The sequence below is a fragment of the Pezoporus occidentalis genome, unplaced genomic scaffold, assembly GCF_034315485.1.
Source record: "Pezoporus occidentalis ecotype Australia unplaced genomic scaffold, CSIRO_AGI_Poc_V1 ctg12, whole genome shotgun sequence".
Taxonomy (NCBI): Eukaryota; Metazoa; Chordata; class Aves; order Psittaciformes; family Psittacidae; genus Pezoporus; species Pezoporus occidentalis.
This window is the reverse complement of record NW_026912994.1, coordinates 9,687,658-9,702,296: the sequence shown is the minus strand read 5'-3', so window position 1 is coordinate 9,702,296 and position 14,639 is coordinate 9,687,658. Positions and strand designations below refer to the sequence as shown.

At 40.1% G+C, this 14,639-nt stretch overlaps 1 protein-coding gene across 2 annotated transcripts in view; it reads right to left on the bottom strand.

Annotated features, from left to right (window-relative positions):
- Window positions 1–556: 556 nt before the first annotated feature.
- The window catches only part of CNTNAP5 (contactin associated protein family member 5), a 269,159-nt gene continuing 255,076 nt past the window's right edge, over window positions 557–14,639 (bottom strand). For both annotated transcript variants that reach the window (XM_062607158.1, XM_062607157.1), the window contains exons 16-20: window positions 12,637–12,764; window positions 12,284–12,454; window positions 9,995–10,213; window positions 2,345–2,584; window positions 557–804 (exon numbers count right to left, since the gene is read on the bottom strand). In XM_062607158.1, coding sequence (XP_062463142.1) covers window positions 572–804; window positions 2,345–2,584; window positions 9,995–10,213; window positions 12,284–12,454; window positions 12,637–12,764 — 991 coding nt within the window. In that variant the 3' untranslated portion in view covers window positions 557–571. The remainder of the gene's footprint in view (window positions 805–2,344; window positions 2,585–9,994; window positions 10,214–12,283; window positions 12,455–12,636; window positions 12,765–14,639) is intronic.

Sequence of the window (14,639 nt, the reverse complement as noted above, 5' to 3'; positions counted from 1 at the left end):
ATGCTTTCAAAGAGTCCCTATGCCATGTACCTTTTAATAGAAAACGGATTTACACCTCATGTTTTAGTCAGTGAACCCAGAAAACGGTAACATTTTCTGGCTTTAATATTCAGATGTACTGGCCATATTCCATTGAAACAACCCATGAAGAGCAATATGTGTGCCAAGACACAATGCAAAAGATAAGATTATAATATATTTCCCCACCAAGTGTTCTTGTACATTCATGGTATTTTGCATTCTCTTATCTTGGAGGCCTAATGGATCTCAGTGTGGAATAAATAGCAAGGAATTGCTATTGTACAGTCTTGCCAAATGAAAGTCAAAGCACATTTTAAACCCCAACAACATGATTAAGCATGATTATTCAAAGACTGAATAGGCAAGTGTAGCACTGAATACCAAATAAAGGGACATAAACAAGAGTAATGGCCATTTGCATGAACTGAACACCACAAAGTTGATAAAGTTGCAGACACAGAAATTAATTTAAATCAGAGCAGAATTCTATGCTATTCTCACAAAAAACGTAACACAGTTACACTGGTCTCCCTTTGGTAACAAATCAAGACTACTTACCATTTTTGGAGAGAATCACAGCCAAATATTCATGAAAGTAGGTGTTGATGTACAGCAGAAGGCTTGGAGTATGTGCTGTGAGAAAGCTAAATGCGATATTTTCCTTGGACACGACAGCATCCACATAAATGGCAGAGCTTGAGGTGCTTGCATTTTTTGTGACAGGATAAGGGTCTTGGAAAATATAGGTAACGGAAGTGCCAGCTTCAAATAATGCAGAAACCTCTGAAAACATACATAAATCAAGGGAATTTCAGCTACTGCATTTTCAGATCTCCAAGACAGGCATGGAAATGAGCTGACTGCCTCAGAAGCAGTGTACTGCAAAATGCCCTGACCCACCGGTCCTTACTTTGGACAAGCAGCGTGTCGTTCCTTAGTCTGTTTGTGTATGGAGAGAGGCCTCTAAATTCAAGTGTTTTAGTACCAGAGTCAGAGCTCCACAACATGGAACAGCCCAAAATGTCTGTCAGACAAATAAATGCCCAGTTCACCACCTTCTGACAGCTGATTTGTAAGGCAGTATTCTCTGTTTCTCCCCCATTAAAGACAATATATTTGTCCTTTCCAGTCTCCTTTGTAAACAAAGTCATTATTAAAGCAAAACACTAACCCAAAGACAGCCAGTGAGTGAAGCTGTCTTTGGTAGCTCCAAAAGAAGAGAAACATTTACCTGTGCATGCTAAGAACCTGTGAACTAATGCTTGTGTTTTCAATGAACACAACATAGTCCGGCCATGAAATACACAGATGCGGCAAGAGCAGTTTTTTTCTAATGTGAGGTAAAGTCAGGATGATGATATCTTCAGCTACAGACTGACTGCAAGTACTTTCTCCAGTAAAGCAGTTCCACCTCTACAGCAGCATCTACTAACAATACGCTACATGGTTATTTGATACACCTCTCATGCCATCGGTGCCAAATCGTCAGCTCATGTAACTGGGGACAGTTCTGTGGACTGCAGTGCAACTACACTGATTTACACCAGCAGGTGATGCAGCGCACTTAATAAACATAACAGTTTATTAACTGTGAGATGGCTGAGGGGCAGCCATGGAAATTAAAACACTCACATGGCACCTTGCTGTTATTGAGCAGGAGTTTTGCTAGTTCATTTGAATCCCCAAAAACTTGCTATCTAAATTGGGTGCTCTGTATTTGCTCTGCTCCTTTTTCTGGTACTGGCAACATCTCCTATGAGCCACGAGAAAGGTTCAGTAAAGGCACCTTCACTGGAGACTAAACTAGGTAAATCAGTTTTCTCCTGGATAATTCATGATTATTTTTCATGTCTGTTACGTAAGTTTGGATAGATGTCACAGAAATGGCAAAAAAAAAACATAAAAAGACTACCTCGTTTTGCCATACCTTTGCTCTAAAACTCTGTAAATAAAAGGTCTCAAGGTTTTGTTAAGGTGGATGAAGTTTAAAACCAACCAAACAAAACATTCAGATTCAGGCTGACCACTGTTATGAGAAATTTCATCCCTATTTGTTAATTTCTGGGCCAATTATATGTAACTGAATACAGGGATCATTGTGGGATATAGCTGGTACCTTTAATAGGACAACTAATACTGTTTTAATTTCTGAGGCCATCACTGAAGTCCACAAATGGAGGTTCTACGCTGCTTAAGATAAAAAAATGCTGAAGGGATAGCTGATATTAGAACATCTTGTAACATGGGGACACCAAGCTGACATGGGTGAAACTGCTGTATTTCAGAGACCACTAAGGACTTAGGCTCAAAGCTTGCTGCCTACCGTCCTTGCAGAAAGGTCCTTCATATGCTGAGTTGGTACAATCACAGGAGTAACCATTATACTTCTCCACACATTTTGCTCCATTATGGCAGAGGTTACCATAACTGCTGCAATGTCCTGGACATCCAGGTTTAACACCAGGTGTCATTTTAGCTTTCTCTTCAAGGTCAAGTTTCTGTCCATTTAAATCCAGAGATCGAATGCATCCCAAAAAGCCCTTTTGTCTGGAAGCTGTTCCCCCTGAAAAAGAGAGAAAAAAAAGACACACATTCATTGGTGAGTCTGCACAGCAACCAAAGCCCTGAAGCCCAATACAGAGGTACAAATACAAATCCATGAATTTTAAAAAGTACTCTCTCTTATATGCCTATGCATACAGTGGCAGAAGATGACAGAGGGACAGCCCTGGAAACTAAAGGTCTCTATCATTATGAAAGGACTAAAAAGCTGTATGTGACACTTTCTTGTTGCCATTCTTTTCTTTCCTGCTTTATCTACTGCCCTGTCTGGCATCTGAAATGCAAATTCATTTGGAAAAAAGATTAGCTTCTTTATCCTATGTCTGCATATCACCTAATACATGAGAAATCCAAACATAAAATATTTTTTTCCTATTTATTGCCGCAGTACAGAGGATAAATAATACTCTAATCTGAACAACAGCTGAGTCACACAAGCTGATGAGTCCATATAGTGGGGATGAATCATGTTCAGCATCGGGAAATGGGGAACGGAAATGAGTCAGAATTTATGCATGACTGCCCAACCTGATGTTGCATGTGAATGGTTGTTGTAGGTAAGAAACATGTTCAGGTCACAGTTCTGTTATTTATTACAATTGTTAAACATAATCACATTTCTTCCTAAAGAATAAGATGGTCTACCCAAGAGGGCAGTTCCATCTCTACAAAATCATAGAATCATAGAATCATAGAATAGTTAGGGTTGGAAAGAACCTTAAGATCATCAATTTCCAACCCCCCTGCCATGGGCAGGGACACCTCACACTAAACCATATCACCCAAGGCCTCGTCCAACCTGGTCTTGAACACTGCCAGGGATGGAGCATTCACAACCTCCCTGGGCAACCTATTCCAGTCCCTTACCAACCTAACAGGAAAGAACTTCTTCCTTATATCCAATCTAAACTTCCCCTGGTTAAGTTTCAACCTGTTACCCCTTGTCCGAGAGACTACAGTCTCTAATGAAGAGTCCCTCTCCAGCATCCCTATAGGCCCCCTTCAGATACTGGAAGGCTGCTATGAGGTCTCCACACAGCCTTCTCTTCTCCAGGCTGAACAGCCCCAACTTTCTCAGCCTATCTTCATACAGGAGGTGCTCCAGTCCCCTGATCATCCTCGTGGCCCTCCTCTGGCCTTGTTCCAACAGTTCCATGTCCTTTTTATTTTGAGGACAACAGAACTGCACGTGATAATCCAGGTGATGTCTCACAAGAGCAGAGTAAAGGGGCAGGATCACCTCCTTCGTCCTGCTGGTCACATTCCTTTTGATGCAGCCCAGGATACGGTTGGCTTTCTGGGCTGCGAGCGCACACTGAAACCAGCTCATGTTCATTTTCTCATCAACCAACACCCCCAAGTCCTTCTCCACAGGGCTGCTCTGAATCTCTTCTTTGCCCAACCTGTAGCTGTGCTTGGCATTGCCCTGACCCAGGTGTAGGACTTTGCACTTGGCATGGTTAAACTTCATGAGGTTGGCATCAGCCCAACTCACAAGCGTGTCAAGGTCCCTCTGGATGGCATTCCTTCCCTCCAGCGTATCAACCGAACCACACAGCTTGGTGTCATCGGCAAACTTGCTGAGGGCGCACTCAATCCCACTGTCCATGTCAGTGACAAAGATGTTGAACAAGACCGGTCCCAACACCGATCCCTGAGGGACACTACTCGTTACTGGTCTCCAGCTGGACATTGAGCCATTGACCACAACTCTTTGTGTGCAGCCATCCAGCCAGTTCTTTATCCACCGAGTGGTCCATCCATCAAATTGATGTCTCTACAATTCAGAGACAAGGATGTCGTGTGGGACAGTGTCAAACGCTTTACACAAGTCCAGGTAGATGACATCAACTGCTCTACCCCTGTCCATCAGTTCCATAGCCCCATCATAGAAGGCCACCAAATTGGTCAGGCAGGATTTCCCCTTAGTGAAGCCATGCTGGCTGTCACCAAGCACCTCATTGTTTTTCATGTGCCTTAGCATGCCATCCAGGAGAATCTGCTCCATGATTTTGCCAGGCCCAGAGGTGAGACTGACTGCTCTGCAATTCCCCGTGTCATCCATTTTCCCCTTCTTGAAAATGGGGGTTACATTTCCCTTTTTCCAGTTGTCGGGAACTTCTCCTGACTGCCATGATTTCTCAAATATGATGGCCAGCGGCTTCGCAACTTCATTTGCCAGCTCCTCCAGGACCCGCGGATGGATTTCATCAGGACCCATGGACTTGTGCCTGTTCAGATTTTTAAAGATGGTTTCAAACCAGATCCTCTCCTACAGTGGGCCCAAGGTCTTCATTCTCGCAGTCCCTGCATCTTCCTTCCAAGACTTGGGTGGTGTGGTCAGAGCCTTTCTGCCCAATGAAATTGCTAAAAGTGTTACAATGAAGACACTTTTTCCATAAGAGATGGTCTCTGAGAATGATGTTAATAATGATTGTTAGTCTGTGAAAATATCACCATTTTTCTTACTGTAGGCTTTGTTTGGCAGTTGCCAATGATTTGCTTTTGAAGATGCTGCAATTTTGATTGCTGCTAAGAAATCTAATTCTGCTTCAGAAGTTATCAGCATTTGTAGCTCTGAAATGCTAGCTTTATTGGTGATTTTACTACAAAATTAGTATGAAAGAAGCTATCTTTCCAAATTATTCTTCTGTAGAAGTTGGTTCTATATCAAAATGCATGAGATAAGAGCTTACATATATTGCTAAATCTTTGCAGAAGAGCATCTGTTTTTTTTTTTTGTAAACTGTTTAATTAAAGGAAGACTTCTGCAAACTAAGAAAATGAAGCAACAGTCTGAAAAGCAATCTTACCAAATCCCTATTGTTCTGCTATACCTTTCTAGTATATTTTAATTTCTGGTACACTAATAGCAGGAAAACTAGATTTGAATTAGAATAATTGAACTACAGGTAGTATGCATGAGACAGGTTTATTTCATGCTAATTTTATGATGCCTTTCTCAGACAAAAAAATACTCTCAAATTCCTCTTTAGCCAGCTATTCTTTTCAGGTAAGAAAATGTTAGCTCACTTATTTTAAAGGTCATCTGAGCACAAGAATTGGAACTTCTGCATTTGCCGCACTGTGCACACACAATCATTTTCTTTGGAGATTTTCCTGCAAAGCCAAACATACCATACAGATTTTCCAATAATGTTCAAATAAGCAGAAGTGTGATTTCTCCCTTTAAGGTTACTAGCTACTCTGTTTTCTTTTGCATGGGAGGTTACCACAAATATCACAAGCATAAATGACAGTTTTCTTGCCTCTTCTCTCTGCACATATACAAATCCCAGCTGTAACATTTAGAGAATAAGTACAAACTATTGCTAACTATTTCCCAGGTGTCATGTTTATTGCACTACCCAAATTCTTCCTGCTCTCTAAAGCACTTTGGTAAACCATGTAAAATAAGTTTCTCAGTTTTTCTGTCTGGAGAGTGTGGGGCTTAACGGAGACCATCTAAATAATCCTAGATTCACACAGTATTGATCAAACAAATCTGTTTATTATGTGGGCATTTGAACAGTTTTCTTCAATTGATTAGAACTAATCTTTAAATACATTCCTGAGAATCAGAGAAAAATGAAAACAAAACAAAATTATTCCCCAAATTAGGCTTTACAAATTCTTCCTAGTCTAAGAGACCGTTTGGACTGGACAATTTAATGGATATGACCTAAATGTTTTGTTCAGGAAAACAGATTTTAGGATAAGCCTCAGGACCATAAACACCGAGGTTAAGGGTGTTTCTTGCTGTCAGTCAAATGAACCATGCTGTTTTATGTAGCTAAATTTTACTGAGAAGCCTTGGGGCAAGAAATAGAGAGTCAGAGAAGGGAGCAAGAAGCTCACAACTGGGCACTCACAATATATCTTGGTGACACATTTGGCTAAATAATTAACATTCTATCAATGCATGGAGGATTTGCTTTAAAAAGGACTTTTTGTTGGTAAGAACTGGATTAGGGAGGCTGAAACAGCATTCTGGATTTACGTAACTGATACAAAGGAAAGGGCATGGGAGTACAAGAATCATAATTATTATTACTTAGGAGTAGGAGAACTTGCTGTGATATTCCTCAGAAAACATCTAAGTCACACTTGTTAGTCTCAAACTGAAAGCTGCACAAAGCTGTCAGGACACACAAGGATTAATTCTTCCTCCTAGCCTCCAAAATATCCCTAAGTGTCTACAGACTCCTTTAAAAGTAACAACAGTAAACAAAGTATGCCACTTCTTTTTCTCTCTTTCTTTTTCTCTGTTCCCAAGAAAGTTTCTCAGATGTTAACTCTGGAGTATGTTACATTTGGTCTGTGATTCACCTAAGAATTCCTTGCTCCCTTGCTCCCAAGTCAAAACTAGGAGCCTAAGCACTTAACTTTGCTAGTCTCCTTAACATACAAAATAAATATCACATAAACTTCTGATCAAATGCTTTATGCATAAAATTAACTTCTTAGGATTTGTATTTTGCTTTTTTGACGTTACCAGTCTAAATGGAAATCCTGCTCTCCAAAAAGTCTGCGAGGACTGCTTTTCCCCTCCTCATACTGGAGTGTTATGGTCATGCCTTTTCCACTACGTGAGAGGAGATGATGACACACCTCCTCGAGGAGGACAGGAACATACTGGGAGACAGGTAAACTATTCAAAAAGATGTCACTCATTTTGAATGCTGAAAGCCACCATCCACTGAAAGGAATGATTCTGCCAGTAATGTGCCAAATTGGCCTGCTGCTGGGAAGTTTGGTGCAGTCAATATTATCTAGCCTCTATGTCTGCCTGGGATTTGCTCTTTCTACTGCAATTTTTTAAAATTAACAGAAGAAACATAGCTTGTTGCAAGGATACCCATGCTGTGACTGAGGATCATAAAGCAGCCTAAAGAAGTTAGATACTCAAGACCCTTTGAAAGAAAGTGAGAAATGATTTTCTAACTCTTCTACGCTGCTTTAAATTCCAAGCTTGTTTGATTTTGAGTGTGCTGGCAGCAAAAAGTCATTTCTCCCTTCCACTTTGCACACACAGAAAGCTATCTCAGAAGCCTGCCACATAGAATCACTTAAATTGGAAACCCCTTCATCAGTGTCAGTGTGCAGAACGCAGCAGGAACAAGTATGTTATGGATTATAGGGGGAGCAGGGAGTAATATTATGTGCTGCTGCTTCTTTCCTTTTTACAATGCTGTTTACGCATTTGTTTTTCAGATAGATAAAATTCATTCCACCTGGTTGAGGTATTAAATCAGTTGCTTCCTATTAGATAATGGAATGAGACCATCACTAGAGACAAATTGTGACACATCTGTGTGTTGTTGGACTTCTGCCACCTTTTCCTGGAGCACCCAGTGACAGTGTCAGAATCAGGAGGCTGCCCAGGTCTCCATCTCTTCTGAAGTCATGAACAATTTTGGCTTTCAGTATGGTAGAGCTAAGGGATGAAGAAAGCGCGCCTGAAAACATTAGATTTTCTGTCCCTTTTTTTCAGGGTTCAGTAAAAGTGTAGATTGGACAATTGAATGCAATATATTTAGCGCACAGTGAGAACTTTTCACCTCTTGGCTGAGATAAAGTAACTATGTCCTAGAGTTTGCTGTAAATATTAAGTACAATCAGAGAAAAATTTTGGTGGAAGTCACTGCTGCAGATCCATTGGACAAACCTGTTCCCCAAAGCATGGCTGCATTCAGATGAGGTACAGATTAACTTCAGCACCAAAAACAACAGGACCTTTTCTGCACCACAGCTCCTACGCATCCACTCAATCCCCAGCTTATAGGGATACATGATGCTATTCTGTCCCTGGTGCAGGGCTTTGCATATGTCTTTGCTGACAAGTGTTCCTGTTGGCACATTTCTCTGTTGAGTTCCTTAACTGTCATGGATTTCCATGATGCAATTCATTGATTGTGTCACTTTAAAACCACCATCAATTTTGTTCAGGTAACCTGTTTATTTTGCTGAGGCAGAAAACCAAGATTATAGGTAAACACTGCTTTTCAGATGTGAGATAGTAAGCAGTTAAATATCTGATATATCTGATTGGTGACTTATGATAAATCTTTCATTTTTACTCCTTTAAAAAGTCACAATGAAAAATGTACAAAAGCCTATCCAGTCATTAAACTGTCTACATCTTATAACTGGAAACAGTACCTTGGTTAGATTTCTCTAATGCTTCTGAAGTGTCTAGCAGTTCAACCCTATTGCCTTCAGGCCTGGCTTCCCATAGAACATGTTCTTAGCATCATTTTGGCATTTAAGAAACAAGTGATTAGCAGCATGCTTCACACCAGGAAACAGAAACCTTTCACCGTGACAGTCTTAAGCCTCTCTTCTGTGAATTCTTCAGTGAACTTTCCTCTGACTGAGTCTTTCAGAGATCATTTTTGGAATAAATCAATATCTATGTGTGAAGGGGTCCTGGCCATTGATGCAGCTGTATCTTTTAATTAACAGATTAATTCCTTATGTTTAGAGCCCAATAATTACTGCACACATGCACAATAAACAGCTCCAATAAATACCCCAAAATCTTCTTAAATCAAAGGGTGTGGATACACAGGTAAACTTTATTAAAATGAATTGACAGATCAAGATTTGCTGTAGCATTTCAGCTAAGAAAATCCATTTTATGGAAAGAATCAGTAGTTACTTTAGTGGCCCTGAATAAGCAGCAGGTTACAACCCACTCCATCACTGAGAAGATTACTCAGAAAGACAGTGTTTGAATAAAGAAAAAGCAAAATTCCCTTTGTTATTCCTGATTATATTATGAAATACAAGATGGTCCCAATCTAGATTTCATTGGCAAGGGAGGTAGAGAAACAAAGTATATGCAAATGGAGAATTTTTTTTTTGTTTTGTTTTAAAGGTCGCCTTCAGTTAAAATAACTGTATTTGCTATGACTGTGTTCATACTTCTCTCATACATGCACTCTATGGCCAAATAAGGGTTTTGGCACGCATGCTTGAAGGAACAGACTTTAAGACCACACCGTCATCAGCCTTTGCCCCAGAAGTTTTTATGATGAATTTGTGCCTTTTACATTGCATCTAAAAAGAGAGATCACATTTCCTACAGCAAGTTACAGATTCAGTGCTGCACAAGAAAAAATACTAGAATTCCTTGGCCATAAATATGTTTCAAGCAATCTTAGACCCTAAACATATACATCTAGTATAAACATCTCTATACAACTATAAACATTATACATCTAGTATAGTCAAGCTATGGTTAGGGCTTTAAGTGTAAATTCAGTAGTCTGGATTTACTTTATGTTGCCTAGACAGGAGTGGAAGAAGAGAAAGAACAATAGGTCACCACATGCAAGCTCAATGAAACAATAGCATTACCAAGGTACGGACATGGAAATATCTACAGAAACCCTTACATGGTGCCTACCTACAAATAATTGGCTGTTGAGCTGCAAGCGGAAATGCCCCTCAGCAGGTGCCTCCAGGACCTTCTTGGGCAGGCTGTCCACCTGGAGAGAGGTTTGCTTAAGGTTCCTCTCTGCTCGGACATAGTGCCACTGGTTGTCATTCAGGGGTGCAGGAGACTGCACGGTGGCTTCTCTGGGGCCATTCCCAACATCTATGGAGAAGGCAATCTCTTTGGGAGCTGGAATAGATAAATAGGTATGAACAGGAAGTGAAGGTCTGAATTAAATTACAGTTTTGACATCAAGAAATCTTACATAAGTATAGGGTCCATTAACTTTTATGTCAGCAAATAGTACAGCATCATTTACCTCCCATCTACACAGCAACTTATACATAAATCTATGCCTGCAGCCTCACTGTTTGATCTCTCCTGTGATTATGCTTGGCTGTGTGTACCCATCTTTTTTTTGCTATAACAAATGCAGTGCTCTAGAAATACTAGCTCTCTTTTACTTCAAAAAGTGCCAAACGCTGTACAGAAGTCACACAATGGTAGCAAAAGATTTTTGACAAGTAACCATAAGATGAAAGAAAGGATAAGGGAACTCTTTCTGCCTAAATCTTTCCAAATGCATGTACTTAACAATTACAGAACTTGGCTGCATATAGTAGAAGAGAATCCTAGAAGCATTTGTTTGCCTGAATAAGCTGGACCTTTTTTTTTTTTGTGATCCAAAACTAAAAAGGCATCCGTAACACATATCCAGAGATAGTGGGGCTCCTAGAAACAGGACCATAATTGAAAACCAACATCCATATAGGGAGGATTCCCTCTGTCGGAAGCCTGAAAGGAGACAGAACTTTTTAACATTCATGCAACTGACTATTTTTCCTCTTCCTAAAACACTAAATATACCAGAAAGACCAAGACCCAGGTCCACAGACCACACAACCAGAAGGCTGTGGATTGAAAATTGATAAAAAACTGTTATTTCAAGCCCAACAAATTGGATAGGCCTGGTTTTGAAGCTGCTTCTTAGATAGTTAAGATAGAAAACACTCCATAGGGATATACAAAGATCTATTCTGAGCCCCTGCATCTGCTAAAAGGCCATTTTCCTATGAAGCAGCTGGTCTGTGCAGCTTCTTTGATACAAGGCCTTTAGGCTGCAAATTCCATCTGGAAGCAAGAAACACAACACCAAACTACTAATAAGAAACCTATATTTAAAAGACTTTCCCCAGACTTTTAAGAACTCATTTTTCTAGGAGCAGACATTTAACACACATATAAAAGCTTTCACTAAACAATCCTCTTAGTAGTTTACAGTATTTGTAATATTTGATATCAAAATGTTGTTTTACTTCTATATCCCTGAGAATGAAATGCAATACACTAAAGTACAACCGAATTGGACTTTGATGTGCAATTAACAGTAAATCATATATCATTACCTTGTGATAACACACCATGGCATTTAGCATTTTTTAATGAATTGAAGGGCCTTGGGGCCTTGTTTTATTAAATTTTATATTTGGGTTATTATAAGCATCTTGTAAAATGCATAGCGCTCAGTTTGTTTTTCCTAAGCTTAACAGAATTTAGAATACAGAAATCACATTTCATGTCAAACCCACAGTACTGTTTTGTAACTAATAAGTTTTTGAAGTCATCAAAACAGGAGTGAGGCAAAACCTCACTAATTAAGTTCCCTGCTGCTCTTCTTTATAGATTGAGCAGTAGTTATATTTCAGTCACTTACTAGATTTTGAAATATTCAAGGCCCATTAGAACTGTTACTCACTTATCTTGCATTAGCATCCTGTCCTTCATAGACTCTCGCCTCACAGCTGTACCACACACACCAAGTTCTCTGAAACACTAGAGCTGTATCAGACTGGGTATGTTACTATACAGAAATAAAAGTAAATATCAGAGTGACTGTATTAAATTTTTCAAGTAGTTTTTTTCAACTAGAATTACAATCTACAGGTACATCTAATCAGTAGCCTTTTTCTTAAAGAGGGAGAAAAAAAGTAATTGAAAAAGTAATTTCAGTGACCTCTTTGGTTAAGAAAGACAAACCTAGCTATAACTAGATTCAGTGTAATGACCAAGGTGGTCACTTTGGATGGAAACTTTGACAGGAGATGTAGATAAGTCTAGATTAATGTGTCTATATGACTCCATTTTATCCTCTTCAGGCATCTCCCACTATTCCTAGGCAGAAGAAAATATGTCCTTCCCACTTCCCTGCACCTGCCAAACCATGCAAATACACTAAGATTTCTTGGAGGTGAAACTTACATCTTATTTCAACTCGTATGAAGTCTTTAATCCCAAGGTTTTCCAAGAATACCCCAGAGGCAGCAGTAGTTTTGAAGAAGAAGGAGATGTCTGCACTGACCTCGGCATGGAAGGTGGGAAAGTGCAGGTAGGAGGCCTCCGTGTTGAAAGAAGCAGCATTCCAGAACTGCCCTGAAAGCACAACGCCCTTCTCTATAGTTAATTGGCGCAGGACAGCAGCTGTGAGCTGCATGTGGAAAAGCCACCTTTCATCAGATAAATACATTAAAAAAAAACCCAAACCCAACAAATACAACAAAACAAAACGAGGGAACATTCTGTACCTATGGAAATTGAGAAGAACGACTACTCACTGTCTCCATAGCAACGCAAAGGGCCAATTTTCCAAGCAGCCTCAGAATTTGATCTGTTTGTGTCAGTGATCACTATCTGAGTTACAGGCAAATGGTCTTTGAAAGCAAGGAGGCCAGTGTCATTTGTCCTGGATTATAATAAATAGAAGGATACAGATTAACCACAGACAAAATCCCCAGCATTCCTTATGCAAGGCTGTATTTGAAAAATGCTTACTTAAGGATGGAAGGTCGTTTGCAGAATTGCCTAGAACTGTGACTGGCACACACTGCTTAAGACACATACGTGCAGCATGTGTATGTTCTACGCTCATACATAATTCTGGCCACTGAAGACACTGTATTTGAATATATGATAATGTCAGATATGGACTATAACTGTTTCAGCTGTGCCAACTGATTGTGAAGCTGATGCAGAGTGATGCCATTCTGCCTGATGGGCATTAACGTAAATGAGGCTCTCCTGGGTTTCCTCAGCAGAATGAATTTGATGTGGATCAGGTTTAAGACCAAGTTTGAATTTCTGTTAGGTTAGCTGAAGACAAATAATGACATCTATGCTGGCTTTATGCTTTGCCTGAGCAAGAAGAGGTGACACAATACCAGATCCAGCATGTAATTAGCACAGGGCAGCCAGACAGTATCCAATCCAACAGCAAGATGGCTGCTACACAACTGACTCAGCACACTGCAAAGTTGGATTGGCAGAGTGATTTCAGACTGAATAAGCCCTTCACATTACGTGCCTCTGTGACTTTTGGTTCAGCAACTGAAATACTGAAGGCTGAGTTACAGCACTGTTGAACTACAGTCTCTTGTTTGTGTCAGCTGTGCTTATTCTTCAGCTTAGACTAATTTACACATGGCTGCTAGAAAGGAAGAGGAAAAAAGAGATTCCTAAAGGATAATTTCTTTATTTTCACTCTGTGTGTGCTGGGCAAATTGCTGTCCTCAAAATGAAGCACAGCATTTCATGGCAGCTGTTGTTCCCTAAGCTGATTCAGCAGCTTTGACTCTGGCAGGGTATACAGATATGCATTCATCCCACTGTACTTCATGAACTGAACTGAGTCCCTCAGGCATACAACCCTGACCTTACCAGAACCAAACTGCCCTCTTGAGGTACTCCTCTATCAATTGACAGATTACAGAGAGGAGGGTACTGCCATATCTTACCTCTGCAGTGATGAGTTTTTCCTCCTCCTAGCATTTTTTCTCAGGGTTGAGGTCTGCTGTACCTGGGCTTGGCAGCACATCCTTAATGGAGCTGAATCTCAATAGTTTTTGAGAAACAGATCCCTACATCTGCATGGTTTAGCAATCTGTATGCAGGGTCTGGACTCAACTCACCTGTCTGCTCAGAGGCAAAGACTACATTCTGCAATAATCCCAAATTTACATCCACTGCTCTTTCAGGCAGCTATGACAAAAAGCCTCAGGAAACAGGTATCACTTTTTGAGTGATACCTCTGCCAAAGAGTCTGACATTCCAGGCAGGATCCCAGACTACCTATATGCTGCGCGTAATAACACCTTCCATAAACATACCTCTCATTATAGTTCTAGCTATGGGAAGGGACACAGGACTTCAGCAAAGAAATAATAATCAGGAAGAACACTGCAGCTGTGCTATGACATACAACTTCAGATGTTTGCTTGGCTAAGTGTGCTACCCTGTTTAATGTTAGAAAAAATAGAAGGGATATTTTGATATTTTTTATAAAGGTTGCATACATTTTATTCATTTTGCTTTGTTTCTAATTGCATGCAGCACAGTTAATTTTCTCATAATTCCAAGGGGAAAACAAAAGGTACCCTCTCTGATGCTACCATTTTTTTCTTGTTTCAGCGGGTGTCTGATATGCAGAAAATCACAGACAAAATGCAGCCAGATGAAATTCCCAGGCACAAGGCAGAGTGATGCCTTCAGTACACGCTCAGAAGAAAAAGTGCTAAGTATGAATCAAAAGTACATGATTTCCAAATCTCTTCATGGAGGTCTC